Here is a 24,622-nt window from a genome sequence, read left to right as displayed (position 1 = left end):
CGGCGGAGCAGAGACTGATCTATACCACTGTACAGAGAGTTACAGTAGGGATATCTTGAGACCAAAAATTGAAGCAATTTACTGACAGCTAAAGCTGTAATTGGTTCATGCAACAGGTCACTGGTGCTGTACACCCCAGCAGGGTCTGATCTGATGATCTTCTAATTAGAAAAAAGACTTCTCTTATAATCATTGAGGCACAGCTAAAGTACAATAGTCATCAAATTATTTTTTGAATCAAAATGTTTAATTTTTTATAAGTCTCTTGCATACAAAACTATAAAAATGTGTGTCTTATAGAATATTTATTCCTCTTCTAATTTACACATTAAAGTTGCCTTATAAAAAAGAGGTTAAAGTCCCAATTTGCTAAACTATCAGCTTTGAACATCTTGCTAAGCTTTATTATGGATTTGTAAATGATTCTAACATCCAGCAGCCAACTCGGGGATCCACATAACATGACTGATTCCGATGTCAATTAATTTCTGAGAGATTCAGGTAGAGAACATCGTAATGGGATGAAATCATACACACGGGCATCTGATCAAGCTTAGAGCATGACAGAGAAATAAATTACGACCATTCATGCAAGAGATACATGAATGAAAAGACAAGAAAAAAGGGACAATCTTATGTTAAACGTGGAAAGCCATGGCATCAAAGACAGATTGTCAAGCAGATTGTTACCAAATGCCACGCTGTAACTGAGTGAGGCAAAAAGAAGCAAAAAAGCACTAAAAGGGAGAGATGTGAGGAAGTAAAGGGATAAACACAAAGCTTTCTGGAGCCAGTGAGTATTTATAGATCAGATATAGACAGAACCTCTGCCTGGCAGCAGCAGCGTGCGCCTTGTTGCTTCTGCTGATGTCTCACTACACAATCAACATGGCTATATGACTCAGTGAGGAAAATTTGGAGGGGATATATGATATTAATTGCACAGAGAAGCAGGCAAGTGACCAACCCATAGACAGATGTGCAGGACTGACGCAGGTGTGCGCAGCTCCACACAAACACAACTGTGCCATATTAAGGATGTGATAAATGAGAAACATTTAAATCGTTCTGCATGCGCTCCTACTCCCTCTGTGCGCACACTTTCTTCTCTGTGTGCAGGCGCACGCGCGCCAAGCGGTGCCGGAGCGTGGAGCAGAAGCGCGTTTCTTTCACTCAGCTCCTGGATGCCGAGAGGATCACAGAGGAACAACCTCCACAGCACGCCTCAGTTTTTGCGTCTCAACACCTCAACAATGAATTATTGACGGTAGTATTCTTGCAAACACTCTGCGCCAAGAGGAATTTCCTATTTCATACTGTTTATAAATACGTGTTTCTTCCTCACAAAAAGCGTTAACAATATCAACTGCTCACCACAGTTCCACATTCCAGCGCACACTGGGAATATGAAGGCGAAAAACCGCGACCAGAGCTTGTCGGACTCCAGAGAGCTGGACGGATCCTACGACCAGCTGACGGGTGAGTGAACCGGTGCCCAAAACCCACCGTTTGTTCAGCATGTGTGCAGGCGGGAAAAAGCTTCTATAAGAACTATGTAAACGCTGCTCCACCTAACTTAAGAGGTTTTTGGACTTCTATGAAGGAATCCATCAGCATAAAGATGGGTGCGTCCAATTTTATTCCAGATTTTCCCAGTTTATTCATTTTTTCTTAAATGGTCCACTTCTGTTTTTCTCCTTTGATTCTGTCTCAGATTTAAACAACCTGAGAAATGAATCAATGTATAGAATCTTTTCCTCGCAGTGGCGCATGACATTGTGCATGACAGCGTGCGTAATGGTGTGAGTGATTCATTGTGTGTCTGGGATTCCGCTGGCCGGGTTTAGCAATGGGAGACCAACCTTTGGGGCGCACCTGTGCGTAATTTTGTGTTTGCGCTGAGGCTCCAATGACCGCGGAAAGGCTGTTCTGTCAGTGTGGACACTTGCAGCGTCCCTTTGTCTCATTAAATGACAATAAAATGACCCAGTTCACCGGGTTCCTTTGTGGTCCCTTCAAGTGTTTTCCTCGCTTAATTTCGTCTTATTAAAGCTCTCAGCGTCTTTCCAGAGGGGAGTGTCTTCCTGAATACGTTTATTTCTTTACAAAATTTATGTCCAGAAGGGGAAGGTGTGTTTATTTTGCTTCTGCGCATGGGGTCTTTGTGACAACTTCAATGCATCCGAGGACTGGTGCTGTTTTAAGGTTGCTTGTCTCATCCGGTCGTGTGTTGTGTTCTCCTTTCCTCCAGTCATGGCGCACCAGGTTTCCTTTCTAATCAGCTGTTTCAATTTCAGTTAATTGCACCTCATTTTATTGTGCTAAGTTCTTTGCCAGATTTTCATCTATAAATACAACATCATGGGTTTTTTTGGGTCACATTTTTGCAACTATTTATATTTTGTTTTTATTAAAAAAAGCATGTGAAACAATAAAATAAACAACACAATCACTATGTTTAAGAAAAAAAAACCCTCTCCATTAAACTCAAAACAATAGTTTAAAAAGGGTATAGGCGCCTATCTACTTTTCAAATATCAATCAATGATATTCCACATAATTTTATTTTCTCTATATCCAAAATCAAAATTTCTTTCAATTTTGACTTTGATTTTTTTTTTTTTTTTTATTTAAAAATGTTTTATCCTTGATTGTCTTGTAAACTTCCAACCCTGACTGAAAGATCTGGATACTTAAAAATACTGAGATGCAAGTGCCTGAAAAAAAAAGTTGAGGATGATGGGAAATCAAAACATTTGACTTAGAATGACTTGGAACATGACTAAAGTTAAGAATCCTATACTTAAAAAAGCACTAATCCTCTCATTTAAGAAGGATGCTGACAAATCTGTCTAGCAAATGAAGGTCTATTTAATTTGTGAACCCCTTTAAGCTTCTTTGCAGCATTTTCTTTTCATTTGGAATCAGCTGTAATTTAAATATTTTGGATTTATTTACGATGACAAGTGAGGTTTAATGTGGCGGCAGAGATTAAACTCTCGTGATGGAAATCTGAAAGCTTCAGAATTTACCATTCTCTCCTTTGAATCCAGCTTGTTGAAAATGTCCCAGACTGTCCACAGGAAGTCAAATAGCTTTTTCAGTTGTTTAGCAACATAGAGAATTTGTGCCAGTAAGCCATTCACTGTGTCAGAGCAATTTACTTGGAGAGTATTTAATGACTTTTTCAAAGCGGTGAATTGTGTTTTTTAATTCATCTTTGCAGGATGCTGTCATTTCTCAAACGGGCTCAGCCCTGATAGTTTATATGGTTATTAAGGCATAAGGGCAAGAGTCCCTTGGAGTGATGAAAATAAGATGCAGCGGCAGCTGTGGTTAGGGTGATATAATTCACTGAGGTTGGTATTGCTTTTTTTTAATCAAATGCCTCAGAAAAATAAACATTTGTTTGATTTTTGCCAACTGAAACATGCTTGTAATATGTTTTTGTAGCGCAGACACCCCAGCAGTGTTGCATAACAGTGCTGTGCACTATTGTACTTAAATGTCACAGAACTATTATACAGACTCCAATTAGACCAGTAAAGTTCAGGGATCTTTCATTTTTTTTAGCTGCCACTTTCTGTTTATTGGAGTAAATTCGTACAAGTTAACATTCTATGGTTATAATTAAAATAACTGTAAATGTGACACAAAACAGGTGAACTATAGGGTTTCTATCACATATTGTGTGCTTGATTGTGACACTGAACAAATCTCACTTAGCCTAAGCTGTCACTCCAGCACTAAAGTCATTTCAGGTGGGAAGCAGGTGGGAAGAAACAGTCACACACTTCTGAGGAGGTCTTACAGCAGGTCAGCCATCACTGCAGATCCACAATTTGCAAAATTCTCAGATTATTCTACAGGAAACGCGCTTCAGAAAAACATTATTTTAGACGTCTAAAACATGTGTTGTCTTTGTTTATCAAAGACACATTAAAATAGATTATAGTCCCTGTCTTTACAGCTCTTTAAAACTTTTGACATGATGTCACTTACTGTTTTTTTGCTTCAAAATTCACCTTCTAAACCTTGTATTTAAAGCCGGATTTCATCATTTTTTTACATGAACATATCTTTCCTTCTGTTTGAGGAACATCCTGGAATTTACTGTGTGAAAGGAATTTACTATCCAGGCATATTTTTTCATTTACACACCAAGTAATATTTTATTAGGTATATGAAACGCGTTAAAAGGACAGAGAGAAACAAAGACTGAAGGAGACTGTTTATTTAATTTTAGAGCAGATTTTTTTTGTTTTTTGTTTCATCCATAAAAAAAAACTTCAATAGTTTAGAGTCTCCCTCGTCACAAAGGAAGAAGTAAAGAAATCATGTTTGAAGGCAAAAGGAAGCTCATGCATTATAAAGAGGAGACGAGTCCTCTTAAGAGGCGCCGGAAAGAGACTTATTTTTTTTGTATTTGCCCGCCGTGCTCAGACTGTTCTCGTAGGGACTTGTGCATTGCTTATGCTTGTTGCCTCGACATGTTGCTTCACCTGCGTTGTGACTGTTTACACTTTCATTTTTATTTTGATGTTTTCAATACTTTTCTAGTCTGCGAAGCACTTTGAATTGCCTCTGTCTATGACAGACGCTACACAAATAAAGCTGTTTTGCTTTAGGCAATGACTAAGTTGAGAATAAGTGACCTGTTTTTCTTAAGGAAACTTATTTCAGTTATTCAGTGTGTTTATGGAGGCATTCTTACTCCCTATTAATACTAAAACAACACAGCATTACAGCACAAAAACTTAATTTCTCTCAAATAAAAGTAGAAACTGACTGGGCTGCAGAAAGTGACTTGGCAGAAGTACAATTCAAGTGTTGGACATTATAAAAAACATTTGCGGATCCACTACAGAAAGATCCACAGAGGACAGAGAATGACATATTATTATACCTTTTATCTTGTAGTTTTTTTTTTAGATAGGATGGAAAACAAATGCCAAAGCAAAAAGGTTGCCATGCAGCATAAAGACCCAAACAGTTGAGTGTCGACTTATTTATTTTTGTTTTATAATAAAATTACTACATTGAAGAAATAAAACATTTTTTTACAGTTTTATTGCAGTGACTGACTGTTTTGAAGACTGTTTTTCTTGCAACACATGCAGGGAAGGACCTCGGGCTAACTTTAATAAAGTTGTTTTAAGGAATATTGTTTTTTTCATTTTATTTTAATGACCCGTTTTGCATTCTTGAGTAAACAAAAACTAAAACCACAATATATGTGGTTTGTAGATGCAAGGACAGCGACCAGTTAGTCATTCCTCTTTTTAGCAACAAACTGGGAGCACAAGTGAGAAGGATTGTTGATTTGTGCTGTTTAAAGCCTGCAGACCTGCTGTGCTTGAAGGCAGTGTGGGTGATCTCCATTACTAGTCTGAGTGGAAGGCTGCTCGGTAGAGATCCTTCGTTCTCGGCTTGAAATAAATGAAATTCAAAATGCATGTGTCTGTGTTTAAGCCTGACAGTTTCTGCTGTTTTGAATAGTACCGGCTGAGAAATCAGGGGTAATTATAGATGCATGGCGCAGTAATCCTCTCTTCTACTTCACATGCCACACTCCAGGGGGGTTATAGTGCATGCAAGCACAGTGGAGACAGCACACGAGAGCCTCGTGTGCAGCTCTAACGTCACGCTCGCTGCATCTCTTTCTCCTCCAGATTATCTTCAGCAGGCTTTGCCAGTCATTATTTTGGTTTGTGTCACGCCGATGGTCACCAATAAACTTAACAATAAGGCAAATATCTGTTAGGGCTAACAATTTCTTTAAAAAAATGTTTTTGGCAGCATTCTATGCTTTCTTGACTGAGCAAGTGGGATGTCCTAAAGGTGCCTTGTTCATGAATCGGGGTCAGATTACGTTTTTAAAATTAAATGCAAGTAATTTATTGCAATTTTAAAAATACACATACATTAATTATTTGATCACTTTGGAATATGATAGGACTGGGTTGTGTAAAGAATTGCGAATAGTGCTTGACGTTTCATCTCTTAAGAGGGCTTTTTTTCAGAGAAGTATTACCCTAAAAATAACCAAGTTTAAGAATATATGATTTGCAAAAAAAATAGATCAAATTAAACTTTTATATTTCAACAATACTCGACTCAAATATGTTATTGACACTTGATTGATACTTGTGCATTAGTGTCCACAAATGCTGTTACCATTCTGCTACTTTGGTCTTCCATCAATTTTCATTTGAATGATGCAAGAACTTCCACAAAATGAAAAGCAATCTTTAAATCAAATCAAACTTTATTAATACAGATTTTTTTTTTTTACCCTAAGTAACACAAAGTGCTCTAAGGAGTACAAACATCATTTAAATCTAAAAGTACAAAGTAAAACAAAGGTCTTCAAATAAAAAATACAAAAAACACACAATACCCTCAGCCCCCAGGACCCCACTCACTCAACACAGAGAAACATAAAATGCTGCATCAAGAACAGGAATACAAATAGAAATCTAGCGTAATGATGTGAGGGAATTATATGATGAGCATCTACACCCGCGACCACCCCACTCCTGATCACATGACTCTAATTTCAGTCACAAGCAGTGAAGTGATGAGCACAAATGCATTAATGCAATTTGTGAAATGATGATAAACAACAGTATAAAATATTTTGTACATTTTATTTAATATAAAAAAAGGAAAAAAAATCTTGTGTATAGTATATAAGACCTTTCTGATAAGAATTAGGAGGGTTGTTGGCCAGGTGGAGCCAATTAGTTGCACTTGATTAGCTGATCATTAGTAAAAGTGAGCTATTTTATAGACAGCAGATGGTTGGGCAGTTTGCTGTTCTGGATCATTTCAATGTGAATTAAGAAAACACCAAGGGGAAAGATGTAGCAAAAAAAAGTCAAAATCAATCTGGAAAGGTTTAAAGAGCATTTCCAAACAATCTGGAGCCCATCATTCTTCTGTGAGGAAGAAAAAATATTCAAAAATTCAGGGACTTTATTGCGGAACAGATTATGTGTATGTAAAGCAACCATAACTAAAAACATATGTGTGATGTCTATGTAGTGGAACAGAATAAATCAACAAGTCTTGATCCTAAATGCATTTAAAGTCCCCACCTTAAAAGTTTTCCCAGTGGTCCTACATGATCAGAAAAAGGCCACAAAGAACATATTTTGAAAAAGCCATTTGAAAAAGCTTACATTTGTGACTGAAATGGGGGGGGACAAAGTCTCCCTGCTCAGCTCCATTCTGATGCATCCACCTGCAGACAAATAAATACATTAACATCATAGTTTTCCTTGTTCGAGCTGGCATTTGGCTAAAAAATGTACGGCAGGAAAGCTCCGATATTGCTCACCGTTTTTGTTTCCCCGGTAATGTTAGCTTGGGGTTGAAAGCTAGCGGGAGAGAGTGTAAACAAAGGGAAAATGGGAGTTGCTTTTGCACCAACAGTCCCGCCCACAATTTCTAATGAACTCCTGCAGCTCTGCAGAAACTGTCTCAAACAACGACAGGTTTTTTGATTCTGGCTACAAACAGCATAATACTATGTAAAAGATAGTTGGAGTGGGACTTTAAGGGAAATTGAAAACACACACGCACAACTTAAATTATTTACACAGTACCCAAAGTGTTATGTTCTGCATGTCCGTAAAGTGAACAACATCTAATAATAATAATAATAATGATAATAATAATAATGGATTGGAATTATCTGCGCTTTTCCATCTGCTTGAGTAAAATCATGAGGTTGAACTTCAGCAGCTGAGCTCTTCTTGACTTGAGTTAATCATGTTCAAATTTAAACACACAGCATCTTTCACTTCCTTACACAGTTGCAAATGACTGTTTTTGACATCGACAGCGTCTACCATTTCAGACAATGGAGACCCTTCAGAAGGTTGAGCTGTGGAAAAACACCAAAGGTTCTGGAGGGAATTATTTGATACCCAGAAAACCAAATGGCTAACACACTAGCTTTGTGAATTTTCAGACAGTTTGCAAATTTATGCTTAAATGACTCTAAAGAGAAGATAACCAGGAAAGCTACGTTTCTTCGGGGCATCTAGCTTTAGGTTTCTCTTTCGGAAGAGCATTTTTTTTTTCCTGCCGCTTCAGAAGCCTTGATTTAATGTGTCGTCTCATGTGCCAAGACATGCGTGACTCTTGCCTCACAGTGGATCATTGGTTTCTACGCTCAGTGTACTCCTGTAAGTGGCTGCAATTAGAGATTTGAAACATTCACTCCTTAAGTCGTTTTGTTTGTCACTGATGGAGGGAAAGAAAATATAATAAAATTAGATTAAATAAATAAAAAAATCAAAGAGCTGAGGTTGTTTATTTGAATTTGTTTTTGACTTTCTGTTGATACCATAAAATCAGATTTTGTTGAAACTTTGTGCTGATTTTTTACTAATGAAGATCCTGTTTTGTTCTGACATTGTGTGGGAGCTGCCACTCAAGAGCCCTAAGCTTTAGCTGGCATTTTAAGAAGTGGCTTCAAGTAAATTTGGTTGGATTTCCAATTACTAAAAGTACATCCAGTTCTCATCCTCGAAACTAATTATACCCCATTGCATTTCTAAATAAAATGACAGTAAGGTCACTGCACTGCTACAGCTCCACAAAAAAATCAGATTACATAAGAATAGGCTCTGGCTTTCAATGGCTGTCTCATCCATGTGCCACTTTATAGCTTTCTCAATGTCTATCCTCTGACTCCTTCTCTGAACCCTACACCACCTCCCCACTCTCCAGTTCTGTCAGGTCACAGTGGGACCGTAGCTTAATAGGGCGGGAAGCCAGAATCAATCCTAATGAGTTTTAATCTTTGATAGAATCTACAGAGGGCCAGCCAATCGTTAATTAAAATAAGCCCTGCTCACCTCTCCCTTGGAGCCACAACCTCTTCTCCTCTCCTGTTCGCCTTCTCTGTAAACACATTCATTTATAAACGTCTGCAGGGGGGAAAAGGAGAGGAAAGGAGCTGAGAGGAGGAAGCAACAGGAGTCTCATGAAGGGATGGACGATCGGAATGTGGCAGAAAAAAACGCCAACGCGCATTTCTAACTTGTGAAGGAATGAAGAGGCAGAAAAAAATGATGATGGAAAGAAATGTTAGTTTGATGAGATACATTAGGAAGAAATTTCCTGCCGTCTCTGCGTTTGATACTGTTGTATTGGCAGAGATGTTTCAATCAGCCACCATCTGATTGACTGACAGACAGTGTGTCTTACAATGACAGGGCCTTGTGTCATTCATCAGATGCCCATCTCCCCTTGCTTTCCTGTCACTCACAGCTTCTAATAAGCATTAGAGGACGCTCCTCTGTCCACCAGCTTAATCCGTCTGAATTAGATGGTGAGTAGCTCATCAGCATCAGGAAGGTTGACCAGCAGCCCATGTCAGTGCAGCTTGGGACACTGCTGCTTTTCGCTGTGTCCTTCCCTCTTTGTGCATTTAATAACAAGAATGTCCTCTATAGCGATGGCTTATTATTTCCCACAATTCTAAGGGAAGGCCAGGGATTACAATGCCTGTTGTGAGAGTCTGTACACATAGAAGATCTCTGGTAGTGTCAGAGATTCAGTTTGACCAATTTTTCCCCCTCATTTTTCTTTGCTTCAGTGCATTCACAAGTTGTTTAAATACACAAAATGAAAGCATTTTCTCAATATTGGACAGCGTTATTGCACATATCAAATATAGGGATGCACTGATTAGTAAAAGACCCACTACGATCATCTTTTGATCTTTTGTAAAAGTGTTCCCAGTGGTATTTTGAATATGGTTAGGTCCTTTTTAGCTGAAATTAAAAAAAAACATGTAGTTTTCTAGGACATAGTTTTTGCAATAGTTCGGCAGTAGTTCCTTAGAAATTTACCTCTGAGTTGTGGGACTGTTGCTACGCAGTAAGCTTGCCCGCGCCTCCCGTCATGACAATCTACAAGCGGTGCAGGGAGCTTGTGGCCCGCCCTGTGTGTTTTCTACGCAACAAATGTGCTCTTTTTCAAAATGCAACAAAAATAATAATCGGAAATAAAATTGTAAGCTCAATTTTCTTTGTATATGTACTCCCTTATCAGAAAAATGCTATGAAAACATGTTCAAACCACCAAACACACTGTTTTTATTGGAGTAGGTCTTTTCAGTCATGAAAACATTTGGAATAAATGAGCATTTCACACCTGTAAGTACCCTGGAGCTGTGGTTCTTTGCTCTGACAACAAGTTGTTTAAAAAAAATAAAAGTACAAAAACTGTTTATCTTTTAATGGAAAGAAATGCACAAAACAACAATGATGCAACTTTCTTTTCTGAACAAGGTGCCTTTTAACTTGCAGGGTTCCATATAGTTATTGATTGGTTGGAAAAGACAACCCATCAAGTATTCTTCATGGTGATTTAGTCCTATGTAAAGTTACAGTATATGGCTCAGACAGCACAGGAAAGTTCACCTGTTCACATGCGTGGGTTTTCTCTGTGGCTCCATCCTACAGTGCTAAAACACGATTCATAGGCTGATTCTACATTTCCCTCAGGTGTAAATACGTCTCTGCAAATGTACTGGCAAACCATCCAGGGTGTAGCCAAGTTTTGCCCAATATTAGCTGGGTAGCCACCAGCAACCACATGACTCTATCCTCCTGATTACCAGAGGAAAAGAAATGTGTCCAGTCAATTTTTGTTTTAAAAACCATCAAAAACTGCAATTCTCAGAGCCCCACTGCTTCATATTTGGTATCACTGAACAACCTCAAATGTCTTCTATATTCCAAAAGGGGTTAATTCAGTAGTATGCAGTGGTGGGAGGATATTTAGGTTTAGAAATGTTCTTTACGGAGGACAAATTTGTATTGCTGGTATTCAGGAGGATATGGAAATAAGGGGGGGAATAGAAAATGGATTGATGGTACAGGGAAGTGCTGAACATTATGATTAAAAGAAGCGCAGGGTTTTCTCAAAAGCTAACAGCCAAATACTGACATTCCAGGAAAACAGGCTTACTATCTAACAATATTCTAGCCTAAGGAATTGGAGTGTGGGAGAACATTGCAGCTGGTCTTCCGATCAATCTGTTCACTCTGACAGCACTCTGAACAGTCAATATGAGGCACACACTTACACACACAGACACACACGCACATTCACATGTGCACAGTCGTGAGAGGAAACAGAGGAGAAGCATGATCAATATCTGCCTGTTCGCTCACAAGTCAGAACAAACTTATTGTCTCCGCCGAGCCTGTAACTAATGGGCCAATCAAGAGGAGTTTAATGTTTTCTGGATTACACTGCTTTGCTTTTCTAAACTGTCCAGACAGAGATTTTAACATACACAATATCAAGTGTACAATAACTCGTCCTATGACATTAAAAATATTTTAATGTACTTTAGATTTAAAACAGTTGGATCACGTTAGTTTTTACATTTTTTGTTTCCACAAAATGTGGAGATCCCCTTAAACTTAATTAATAAAAAATATTTTTTGTGCCACTTAATATTATCTACTGTGAAATAAGTACAGTTTAAAAGATTTTCATGTCTTAAGTGACACTTTGTTTTTCTAAATTTCATTTTTTTTGTGACTTGAAGCCAACCGTCAAAATTTTGGAACATCTTTTAATCTGGAGAGGAGTATTTCATCAAAATCTTTTCATTCAAAAGTTCTCACCCTTTATCAATAACGATGAAGCAAATATCCAAATTCAGAACAATCGTCAGTACGCGTCTTTAACAAATGGACATTTGTCTGACATTTCCTAACTCCTGCGGCAATGTCTATTACACCGGCAGAGCAGTTGAGGGGAAATTTTAAAAATAGACAAGACTCTCCAAAGATGAGAATCCAATTTGGACCTCCTTGCTACATCTCCTGGTGTTGTCACCTGAGCGCTGAGAGGAAATTGTTAAGCCAGCATCATTAGGTCCATGGCGAGAACTAGATTCCCTCGTCCCTGCCCTAAAACGGCTGCCTTCCTTCATCATTGCAGTGTTGTCAGCAAGAGGCCAGGTTATTAGGGGGGGACACTTCCTGACAGCTCAGTCTTTATCCCTCCCTAGGGAGATGCTTAAGTCAGCCATATTTTTAACCAGCTATATATTCACACAATGTGCAAAGAAACGAAACCAATTGCATTTTTGGAGGGAATGTACAACTGTGTGAGAATGAAATGCTGATCTTGACATTTAATGTTCAGATTCATCAAGTATCTTTGCCCTGACTCAACTGTTAAACCTGAATTCACTTCTTAATGTGCAAATTTTAAGTAATTTTTGTCAAACCCCTTCTACCTCTGTGCTCTCTGCTTGTATGCCCTTTTAGTCTCGTCTTCGGGACTTGCCGCCTCCCTTTGGCACAGGCTAACTGATTAAAAACGCGCTCGTCCATAAGTGTTTCTTCCAATAGACTCAGCGACCCGGCACCAGATTTGATAAAAAGTTAGTAGAGTCTACTAATCAGCAGACATTGACAAGCACATACAGACTCACACAAAAGGCTGGTTTGATTGATTGCTGAAGAGACCGTCTTGACAGCTGTGGGATCATTACCAACCCGGAGCGGTGCAACACTCTGACATCAAAGGTGGACTTGAACGTTGTGCACTTGAGAAAGGAAACTCAGAAAAGAAACAACAGAATTTAAAGCAGAAAGCAACTCCAAGCAAACATAACGTTCAATTAATATAAAAAAAAATAAGTTTCTCACAGATTCTATTATTCATTTACACTTGTAAACATTTTTTATCAGCTGCTGTATTTTATTAAGGGTCACAGTGGTGAGCAAAGGAATATGTCAGCTGTCACTGGGAGAGGAACACCATTGACAGGGTTATCAATGGGTCACCTGCACAAGACAAATCAGGCAGAAAACCATCAATACTCATGCCCACATCTGCAGTTTAAAGCAGGGGTGTCAAACTTATTTTCACCGACATCAGCATAGTGGTTTTCCTCAAAGGGCCAAATATAACTTATATATGTAACTAATTGTAATGAAAAATAAATGTAACGACTACTTAATGTTAAATAACTCATTGTTTATTTATTATAACTTTTTAAAGTGACAATTGCAGTTTCATAGAAAACATATGTTTGCTTGTTACTTTAGCATAAATCCTTTTTAAATTGATTCTGTCAGGTTAGGTTATATTGACTGTGTTTAAGTCCTAATGTATAGTTGCCCAATCTGATATTTCAAGTCCGATTCCCCCTAGATATGAATAAATACACAGCAATTTTTATTTTTAAGAAGTTAAAAACTTTATGCTCTCGCGGGGCGCATAAAATGACATGGTGGACCACATTTGGGGCTGCGGTGCTCTTCTGGGGCAGGGCACTGCGTTGGGCCCTACCGGCGCGGCGGGGGGGCTGCTCTCCTGGTTGGGCTGGGGCATGCATGGCGGGTGGTTGTTCTCCATCTGCTGCAGTGCGGGGTTGGGGGGGATCCTGGCTGCCGCTACTGCTGCAGCGGGGGTCTCGGTGTGGGGATGGCTTGGTATTCTCCCTCCTACTTTTTACATTCCATCACCCACTTTAGAAAAACATAAAGACCCACTCAGGGGCGCAACCACCTAATTTCATTGGGGTATGCGGCCCCAACCCCCCACACACAAACACACAGACATAAATGCACATAATAAAATGTCCCATTCACACCTCCTAAGGCTACCTAATCATCCAACAACACTTTTATTGTTTAAATGTATAATTGTCATTACTTCTTATCTGATTGGATTTGACACAGCAGAAGATTTTTGTGAGCCATTTTCAACTGTGTATTGCCTCAATGATTCCTCAAATTTGTGTGGTGAAGTTCATTCAGAAGAACCGTCTAAATAATGCTTCTGCCCAGCCCTCTCCTCTGTACCTCTCTGTTCTTCTCCCTCTTCATCATCAGCTGATCGTCTCTCTTTCTCTCTATCATCGTCATGTGTGATAAAAACCTTGCGCTAGGAAGATTTTCAAAGAATGCAGTGACTAAACTACATGTATAAATAGAAACATTTTTTATTTTAAATTATATTTGTGTTGGATGTCAATTAGTGGTGTAATAGAATAGAATATTGTTGTTAAACATCTCCAAATGTTCAACTAAAATCCAAAGTCTCGTTCAGCCAAAGTGATATTAAAAGTAACAGCCTGTAAACTAAATAGTCACTCAAAAAAAACCAAAAAACATGTTATCCAAACTTTTAACATAAAAAGAAACAAAAACACCATCTAACCCACATCACACATACTTCTCCTCCTGCCCGTTTTAGCAGCATTTATCATCATTTAGTGCTGTTACAGTCATAGGATAAAAACTTTTTCAGTATTTTGGTACATAAAGAAATGATTTAAAACAAAATCAGCAAAAACAAGCTCCTTTTTTCTCTTCATGATTATTGACACTGTAAATCCTGCTCAGTACAGCTGCAAGACACTGTTTTGACAATTTTACTGGTAGCTTTAACCTGAACGTTTCCACTCCTGTTTTTAACACGGCTAACGTACCTGCTGTCTCTCAACCATTTAGAGAAACTTTTCTTCATTCACACCACATCTTTGTCCCTTTTGTGCACGAACACGTGCTGGAGTGCTGGAGCGCGCTCTCTGTACAAGACCAGACGGAGGGAGGAGCGGCTGTGGCGGGGGCGCCCAATCAGTTACGATGTGCTTCTGTTACTGATCATATCATGTAAATATATGTGCACAAACAGCTGTGAATTCAAAAATATGGACTATAAATAATTCTCACAACTTCGGTTTGGCCGGCGCATACCCACTTTTTGCGCACAACACAGGTGCTATCTCACCTTTGCAGAAATAGTTTGAGTGATTAAATGAAAGATTTTACAGATATCAGTAAGATCAATAAAGTTTAGCCTAAATTACAATACAAAAATAGGGGTTTATTTAAATATACACCTTGTGTATCAAATGTTTCATAACCCCTATTGTAACAGTAAAATATGTCCAACACAAGAGGCTTTCAGCTCATCTGTCTGCTCAGCTGTTAAACAGGACAAGTTAAAACAAAATAATGCATCTCACCAACTTCAACCTTACCTATCCCTGCATGTTCTATAAGTGTTCACTACCACTTATCACAGAATGCCTATAATAAAATGTAAACAAAATTATTTTACTGGGGACTCACCCAGCGGTCTGCAGACTTCATATTTCATGCGGGCCACCTGCATGCCCCATACAGGTTTGCCCATTTTTCGCCTGTATCCACCGCAGTTGTGAATGGGGCTTATGATATTGTGAAAAAAACAAAAAAACAAACATCAACAGAAATAATATTTCTTGAAGCAACAAAAGAACCGAGGTTCTTGGTCCTCCACAACTGATGGGGGCAGCATAGACAACAGACACTAAAGAAAATGCATCATTTGCTGTCGTTGAGAGCAAATTAAGGATGAGTGTGTGCAGCACCCCAATAAAAAGTCATTAGGAGAGAAAGCTGTTATCGATGGGAACCATTTAAAATTCACCTCCTGAAGCCTTAGCCTGCAGTTTTCGTCGTGTGTCCATTAATCAGGTATTAAGCATTTTGGGAATGGATGTTTAACAGTCCTACGAGTTAAATTTTTTTTACAGAAACCTATTTCTTGCTATTTTAAAGTTATTTTTTCCTAATTTTTTAAGTACTGGTCTTCCTTCCCTCTTCCTAAATATGAGCAGTTTCAAGTGACACCTTACCTGCATGAAACTTGTCCTGCAATTCATTCACAACTGACCTCTCTTTTAAGGTCGGTTCACTAGTTTGAACAGAAAACTTCTTTTATTAGTCATCAATATTCATTTTTAAAGGAAACAAACATCGGAGACATCTTTATAAGAATGCTCCATAAAGAGGAATCAGTTATGTTCGCTTGTCTCTGTGTGTTTAGGCTGCTGCTTTTCATCATCATTTCAAGCACCCTGGAGATGGAAACGCATATCTATAGAAGTTCTCACACAAACAGCCACACATTTAAACAGAATTGGGTTTTCAGTGGGAATCATCAGTTTCTATGTGGCAGAAGGTTTGATTTCAAAATCCTAAAAAGCCGTTGTTCATATTTTTAGCACCCCAGGTCTTCGTACCTGTTGGCCTCACTGTTGCAGCTATAGTCTCCTCTGGAGAAATTCTGCCTGTATGCTGTTGTTTGCAGTAGTCGCAGGTTCATATTGGTGCTGATGACTCACAACTTTGTTGGTGACTGCACTTTGTTGTCTGTTATTATTGTCATGAAAGATGCTTTTTTATTTTACCTGATCATGATTCCACCGAGAGAGTCTTCATTTTGGTTCCCGAATGGGTCACTGTGAAGATTCAAAAGGTGACGGCATATTTGTCATTAAAGACCCACTCCGATCATCTTTTTATGTACTTTTTCCCAGTGGTCCTTCAACTATGATCATTGTTATTATAAAAAAACAAAAAACCTGTATTAAAACTCGCCTCTGAGTTGTGGGTGGGCATAGAGCAACCCTGTCCCCCGTTACTGAGAGCTCTCTGTTTACGCTCTCGCCGCCCAGTTTACAGCCTCACACAACTCCTACTTGACGTTACCAGTGCAGCAATGATGCAGAGCAATATAGGAGCTATCCAGCTGTACAGTTTAAAGCCAGACATGTGAAATGTGTTCTCTATATTGAGAAAAATGCTAAAGGACAGGTTAAAAATCAAAATCATGGTTTATATTGGAGTGGGTTTTTAAGGAGGCTGTGTGATTCAAAACAGGTAGTGGATAAATATATATAATTTTTAATATTTGTAACGTTTTTTTTTTTTGCCTTTCATGGTCAAACAGTTTCAAATTCTGACTGGTTGTTGTAGTTTACCAGGTGGTTCGGCAGAGAATTTTTACTCCTGATGCCCTTCCAGACACAACCCTGTATTTCAAGGGACAGGGAAAACCAGAGAGGCAGCAGCGTGAAGTGTCTTGCCTAAGAACCCAGATGCGATTATTGGGATGGCCCGGGGATGGCCTGAGGTTTCCAGCGTGACAGTCCTGCTTTCAGCCAAATGAGTTATACAGCTGCTTGTAAACTACGGTGTAGCCATACATGACTGACATAACCATACATGAGCTGCAAGTCGTGTAAATCTGGGGGTATGTCAGAACAAATTGTGACAACAGTCTCATACATTTGCTTGCCAGCATTTTGACTTGTATTTGTTTCTTAGTACTTTTCTATTTTTGTCTTGGTCATACAAAATGAAATTATGTGCCTTGTCTCTCAAAAATTTATCATCGACGTTTATGTAGCTGTTTAAAATCAATTAGCATTTGTCATACAATTGCAGGAAGTTACCTGTCCTCAACATGCTCATCTTTACTCCAAGAATTTATCATCTCCAGTGAGTCTATATAACAAAGTAATGGATTGTGGGTGAGTACATGTACATGCATGGACAGAGAAAAAAATTCGAGCACAGAAAGTCCTGATCGAGGATTTCAGCCCGGGCCTCATTACTGTTAGATCAAGGTGCAAACCCCAACCCCACCGTGCAGCCCAAGGGCCTTTGATTTATCAAGAAGATGGGGACTTCACTTGAGGCTGTGGCAGGAATTCGCCTCAAATTAGCCAAATGATTCTGTAGAATGTAACTGCCTCAGAGGGGATTCAAACAAAAAGAACCACAGGCTGGTGAGCAGCAGAAATCATGTAGTCAGCACATATGCTAGTTCTTTTTTCAAAGTTGGAAAATCTCATTATAATCATTTGTTAGAACAATAAAGATTTTCATACACAGGAAGGGTATAATGGTTGCTGATTTTGTTTTTATTGGAGAGCTGGCGTTAAATTATAGAATTTTGCATTTTTTTTGCCAAAAAAACAAAAACAAAAAAGTGCTTATACTTGTACATATTTAGCTCTAATGCACTATTCCTTGATGTAATTGATTAAAATTTCTTTACAAATAAAAAGGGCCTCAACACATTTTTTACAATTAAGATGATTTCACTATTTTTGAACTGCTTTGACAGTATTTTTGTTAGGTAAAACAGCACAAAGTGCAATAACCTGATATGATCTAGTGTGTTGTCAAATCTCCTTTACCAGACAGTGCATCAAAGCCGCATTTTATATAATAAAACTGTATTAATTGAGTAAACAAGATCCAGCTTTCAGTCAGCTTGCCCCACAATGGAGGTAAAACTGATGATGTGTTGTCTTACATCTATAATGCCACAGCTGCTTTCTGTCATCGCTTCCAAACACCTGGGAAAGAGCCACTGTCACCACTCCACTGCCTCTTACTCTGAATTACAGATAAAAGCTTATAGGAAATATTTTCAGTGCCTCTTTCATTTGGTCCTTGAATTATGTACAGAGGCATAAAAAATATACATTTGTATATTTTACACAAGCAAACTGTTTTACACATTTCCATTTTTCAATTTGGCCTTATGTCTTTGTTATTGTTTATTTTTTCTGCAAGATATTAAAGATCTGATACCTGCTACATCTTGTTTTCTAATAGTGATAAGGTTACATGTTGCTCTGCTGGTTAGTCGATGTTTTTGAAACTTTTTTATACCACATTTTTCTTCCTTTTGTGTGTTTGTGCGGTTGTCAGTCTAGATAAGTTGCAGCACCAATGAAAGAGCGGTGCTTGCCATAGCTGCACATCAGTTTATCATTTTACTTTCAGCAAAAAAATAACATGATCAGTTGTAATAGAACAGAAGGCAAACAACAGAGTGCATGTTTACAGAGTGCAAACCTCCATGCAAAGCACGAAAAAGATTTAGCAAGGCTTAATCTGAAAGTTCAGAATTTATAGATGACCTGACCTTAAAGAAATAGTTTGTATGTGTGTGCAGAAAAATGCAGAAAAACACTTTTCCTGCTGTTTTATTACTATTTATAAGAAGGTACATTTTCAGAAAATGTATATCTTCTTTCTACTTTTTTTATTTTACAATTCTATTTTCTTAACAACTTGCTGTGTAGCAGTGATCACAAGAAATCTTTGTCAATAATGTCATTACTTGTGTTTCCAGCTGTCTGGTCTTTTGTCTGTGTGATTTAAACTTCTGCTGCTACTGAAAGGGGAAGGTGTGATATTGTTTATTTCCTTGCTGGGTTGCTGGTTTGTGCATATTTGGTGCACATAAGCAAAAAAAAATGGGCATGTTTTTTAAATGTTTTTTTTTTTTTTTAAAGAACAATAATTTTAAAAATTGCATTTATATGATAAAAAAAATAAATACTTTGCTAATAATAACTGCTTTCCCACATCTTTAAAAACATTTTTATAAGAAACGTCATTGATGGATCCACATTCCACTGATCCAGGAAATGTTCTGGATCTTTTTGCTGTCCTCAAATCAGGGGTTCACTCACGATTTGTAGCAGATCTTGGTTGATTTGTAAATGGTCGTATACGTCCTCTACTTATGCTTCTGGCTTTACTAAATGGTGATAAGCCTGATAGTTTTGTGGAAATGACTTAAAGACTGAAGTATGGTGCTGAGGTGTGTCGTCAAGTGTTGGTCAAACAGCAGCAATTGTCAGCGGGAGACTGAAGTTGTCTTCCAGCACAGTCACCTCGTTTACACCTGGATGCCATTCCGCTGTTCTTTATCCTGACAAACTCCTGCTCTTTTGGACTGGTTGAGAAATCAGGAGTTTCTCCTTCTGTCTCTCCTTTTGATCAACCCACTCCTTACCTTTTACAAGGGATTTTATCTTCCCCTTGTCTCGTCAAAGTCCCAAATGTGGAAACCTGGAGTTGGGTAACAATCCTTGAAATGTGGCAAATTAGTCACATAACAGCAGAGGCGGTTGGGCATCCAAAAATGCACTCAGGTAAGCATATATTTGCTTCCAAACACCTTTACTCAAATAGAAGTAAATAGTAGATATCTGAACAATTACTTGACTAAGAGAGAAAAAGAAAAAGTCAAAAAGGAAAAAAAAAACTCTAGTACTGAGCAACAGTTAAACATATTTGATTGATTTGTTTTTATGAAAAAATATATTACTTTTAGATATTTTAATAAAAATAAGGGTTTTTTAAAGTGCTTAACACTGGAGGAGTTGCTGGCTAACGCAAAATAACACACGCTTTTTTAATTACTGCAACTCTTTGACTGTTTACTCAATTAACATATGTGCAACTACTTGATATCTACTAACGAAGTGTTGCATGTGGGATTACATTAATGGTTGAACAGTTACGGTAATCGAAAGAACGTCAACACTAGAGCTAAAGCTCTGGTGTTAAAGGGTTAAGTAAAAGGTCCCCTTGTTTACAGTTACAAAGTTTTCACTGATGTCATTTAAAAAACGTGATGCACCATATTCCAAACCAACATGCCAATATTTTTCATTATACAGTATTTGAACTTTTGATTTCTTTTATTGAAAATACTACATCTAATTCATTTTCCCATTTACGATGAATTAAGGGTTTTGTTCATCATAACTAATTAATACGTGTTTGATCAATGTTTTACCCCTCTACACATCATTGCTGCTCAAGTGAACAGAACACTTGTTGGAGACTGTGATTTAATCATTGAGGTTTTTGAGTCAAAGATAAACTATGTCTAAGATTTGCTGTTATCCAACAGTGACTGTTACCCTTTTATACGAATAACTGCCAACTTTCTGCATCTAAAGCAAATTAAACAATATTTACTAAGAACATATGTAACAAAGCAAATGCAGCCAACTGGTTGTTACAAGTAAGAGAAAAAAGTATGGTGCTAAAAAACTACTCCAAAGAGCATGATTTAAAAAAAAGTTACATAAATAAACACAACTGAGAAAAAATAAGTTGTTACTACCAGTGCAACAGTAACAAAAATAAGCTGTTTGCATTAAGATATACAATACTGCCTTTGTTTGAAAGTTAGCAGAAGATAGTATAGTTAGTATTCTCACAAATAATGCCCCAAATGTTTTTCCCCTTGAACTTCCAAAATTAAATTAAAAATGACATTGTATTGAATTTAAATGGATCCAGGCATCTTCAACTTCTAAAACACCAGAAAAACAGAAGCATCTCTACCAAAAGAAGCACCTTTAAAAACAGTGTAAAATGCATGCACATTCATCACAGTTTGGACCTGTTAAATCAGTGTGAAATGAATTAAGTAAATGGAGGTATTATAAATGCTGCAATCTTTGCCTGAAGATGACATTTTTATGCATAGAAACAAAACTGCAGCTCCATTTCTTGGTGTGTGCAGCCCTGTTCAAAGCTAGGTAAGATCTCATTATTGGGACCAAACTATGGGTCATCCTTGAATTGTTATACTTAGAGATTGTTTTTTCTTTTTCTTTCTTGGCAAACCTGTTTTTTTATATTAAATGCAGCCATTTTTGTGTCTTTTTGACTTTGCAGAAGTTTGGCATCTTGACTGCAGCACTGCACACAAAGAAAGCGGAATAGGAAATTGGGCCGGGTAATGACACTGGCTAATGGTCTGATATAAAAGTATAATTTGAAACAAACGCCCACATGGAAAGAAATTCACACAGATATAGAGGCATCCACACATGGCCATGCCTGTGTAGGTCTCATAAAATGGTGACATTTCTCAGCTGTATCTCCTCAATCCTCTCGTCTTGCCTCGTCTTCTGCTTCTTTTGCTCCTATTCAGCTGCGTCCTGATGGGGAGGCCTGTTTGTCTTATCGGCCCGCGCCAGCTGCAGTTTGCTCGGGGGAGCTTAAGGTCTCCTCCTACTTAGGCTTTTCTAGAATTAAAAAAAAAAGACAGGGCAACAACAATTATTCATAATTAAAGCACTCATAAAGACTTAAAACATGCATAAAAGATGCAACAAATAACAGATTTGACAGAGAAGTTGTCATCCATAAATGCATTCATACATTGCACAGAGTCAACCAAAAAACAGGATGTAAAAAGGAAAGTTCAGCTCCTTTTAGCTAGGTTTTGTCCTTTACAATGGTAATAAATAATCTCCGAAATGCCTGTGGATTTCTATGAAAATATGTGCCAGACTTTTATTTTTAATTTCTTTCTGTTACTTGGAATGCATTAATAAATTAAAGAAGCAGTGTTTGTGTGAAACTTTTACACATATATATATATATATATATATATGTATGTTTCAACAACTGTACAGCTGTAAAGAAACACAAAGGAGACTCATTTCTTTGTCACATGTGCAAAAGGGGAGTGAAGCCAAGTCCTGGCAAAGACTCTGGCAAAAACTGAGCTCACATTTGGGTGGTTAGAATATTTTGATTACAGCTATTTCGGCTGACACCTTTCCCCATTATTGGTTCTATTATTTAAATCACATTTAATTCTCATTTCCTTTCTATGCCCACATTCACACATGGCGTCATAAGTGCCACAGCCAACCCTATTAATTCAGTTTTTATTGCTTGGGAATCCCAGTGAGAACACTTCAAAATGACACCATGCATGGTTATGCTCTTATGGAGTGCAATTAAAGGAAATAAATCCTGAAGATTGCCTTTTTTGGAAAACCTGAAAGCATTAAAAACCTGCTTGAAGTTTACCCTGTATGGAGAGTAACCTTTAGATATGAATTGATCAGCAATTTACTCAACTGTTTAATAAAACAAAGCAAAAAATAAATATTAAAAAAAAAGAAATTCTCCATAATTGAATAGCGTGTTTAAAACTATTAACGATTTGTGAATATTTTCTGTTTTTGCTCATGTGATAATGACAGAAAAACAATATTTGAAAGAAAAAATGTTTAAGTTTGAGCAGTTAAAGAAAGCTAACTTTGAAAATGATGGACAACAAAAGAGGTTTAGTTCAATTCAATTCAGTTATATTTATATAGCCCGATGTCACAACACAGTGGTCTCAACAGGCTTCACACCGGTAACTGTACAAAACATAAAATCAGTCATAAAATACAATTACTGATTGTATCAGATTACTGCATCTTTAATTATCACTTCACTAACTGTGCTCAGCAGGTTGGAACTTCAAAACCTTAAAGGGGCCACTTTTTTTTAAAGTTAGTAATTGGACTGTCTTTCGAGATTATTTTGAGATACGCTTGCTGTTGCCTGTCTAATTACACCCACATAAACCTCTGACAGCTTCTCGCCTTAGTGGTGCTCTAGCCTTTTCTCATAAAACTTTTGTCAGTTTGTAATGGTGGTTCTGCAAAATGCTTGTGTTTATGTGCTTCTCCTTATTGCATTTTTAAACTCACAATGATTATTTTTTAATATTTGTATTTATAATAAGCACTAAATATGTTTTAGAGGATTCCTAAGTCCATCCTATAAACTCTTACACAGCAAAAACACTGGCAAACTTAGAGTTTAATAGTTTGACCGGCTGCCATGTCACAAAATCTAATTCTAACTCTTAAACTATTTCCTGGCTCCAAAACAAACTCTGAGATTAGGACAATGTTTGCGGCTCAAATAGAAACACAAACTGTGTGTATTTATGTTATATTCATGCTGGGAGTGTTGGCAGGCTTGTAATGTCTCAGTGGTGTTCGAAAATAAAGGTCATGCCATCAATTAACCTTGTGTGATGAGTAAGGCTGCAATATAAACAGCAGGAAGACAGGCTGCTTGACAGGACACATGCTGTGTGCCTGAACAACAAAAGTCTATATCTGCAAGCTCGGTGCAGAGCTATTGGCGTTGATTTAAGCAGGGTTGATATGATACGAACGATGCTCACCTTAGTTCATTGCATCCTTAATGTGCATGTGTCAATCCAACAGAAAGCAGCGAAGCGGAACAGCACAACCTGCTCTGGGACCTCAAAAGTACAAAAGCAGCTGCAGCCACAGGTTGGATGTAAGTTAGCTCTGTTATTTAATTCCTGCTGGGCTGTTTGACAGATCTGGCTTCCAGGTCTCTGGGGTATCAGGAGGGCGAACTCTGACTGCACTTAGTTAAGGGAACAATTGAATGAGAAAATGAAAAACACAGAGGCAATTTCAGGGGAAATGCTTAAAGGCTTCCCAAATGCGGAGACAGATAGGGGGGGAGCTGGCGTTGAGTGTGCAGCGTGCATTTTCAGAATTAAATTTAAAACAATGAAATAAGAGAAAATGGCTTTACATGTGTTAATTTAATATAATTTTAAAAGCCCATTGCTGATTGTTTTGTATTGTCAACACATTCCCAATTGCTGCCCCCATGCTGCATTTAGTTTTGCTTGCACTTTGAATACAATTTACTTCATCCGTGCAATCACTTTACACACCCGCTTAGTTCTTTTTAGGGTTACTGGAGCCTATACTGCTTTTGATGAGCGAAGGCAGAGTACACCTTGGGCATTTCTCCAGTTCATCACAGGGCCAGCAGTCACTGTTATCTTTTTTATGAGTGTTTATGCAACATCTTATTATCCCTTTAACCAAAGCAACTGGGAAATTAGGAACTGGATTAGTGGCCTAAGTGGTTGTTTAGTGATAACATGTGAATTGCTTAAAATGATTTGCAAATATATATTTTACAAGTGAGCAGCAACACAGAAGAATAGCATCCTCTCAAAAGCAATATAGGATTAAATTAGCTTTTTTTCAGTCTGGTTGCCACAGTAACAGGTTTTTTTATTTTCTTTATTTTTTAAGGATTATTTAATAGAGTTTTATTAAAACCTTGTCCTCTTTTCGGATGGCAGTTTGAGGGCAGTGCTTCTGGATTGGTTTAAGATA

The 24,622-nt window shown here is 37.8% G+C and overlaps 1 protein-coding gene across 4 annotated transcripts in view; it reads left to right on the top strand.

Moving 5' to 3' along the window:
- Nucleotides 1-934: 934 nt before the first annotated feature.
- LOC101166244 (A-type potassium channel modulatory protein KCNIP2) overlaps nucleotides 935-24,622 on the top strand; it is a 97,096-nt gene continuing 73,408 nt past the window's right edge. For 2 of the 4 annotated variants that reach the window (XM_078931902.1, XM_020709606.3), the window contains exons 1-2: nucleotides 1,136-1,267; nucleotides 1,393-1,479. In XM_078931902.1, coding sequence (XP_078788028.1) covers nucleotides 1,407-1,479 — 73 coding nt within the window. In that variant the 5' untranslated portion in view covers nucleotides 1,136-1,267; nucleotides 1,393-1,406. Of the gene's footprint in view, nucleotides 1,268-1,379; nucleotides 1,480-24,622 lie in introns of all 4 variants that reach the window. The other 2 variants (XM_004077158.5, XM_020709605.3) reach the window with 2 other exon arrangements.

Source organism: Oryzias latipes, chromosome 15 (genome assembly GCF_053564925.1).
Source record: "Oryzias latipes strain Hd-rR chromosome 15, Olatipes_Hd-rR_3.1".
Classification (NCBI taxonomy): domain Eukaryota; kingdom Metazoa; phylum Chordata; class Actinopteri; order Beloniformes; family Adrianichthyidae; genus Oryzias; species Oryzias latipes.
The sequence above is the reverse complement of the archived record's forward strand: the minus strand, read 5'-3'. Positions and strand labels throughout refer to the sequence as shown.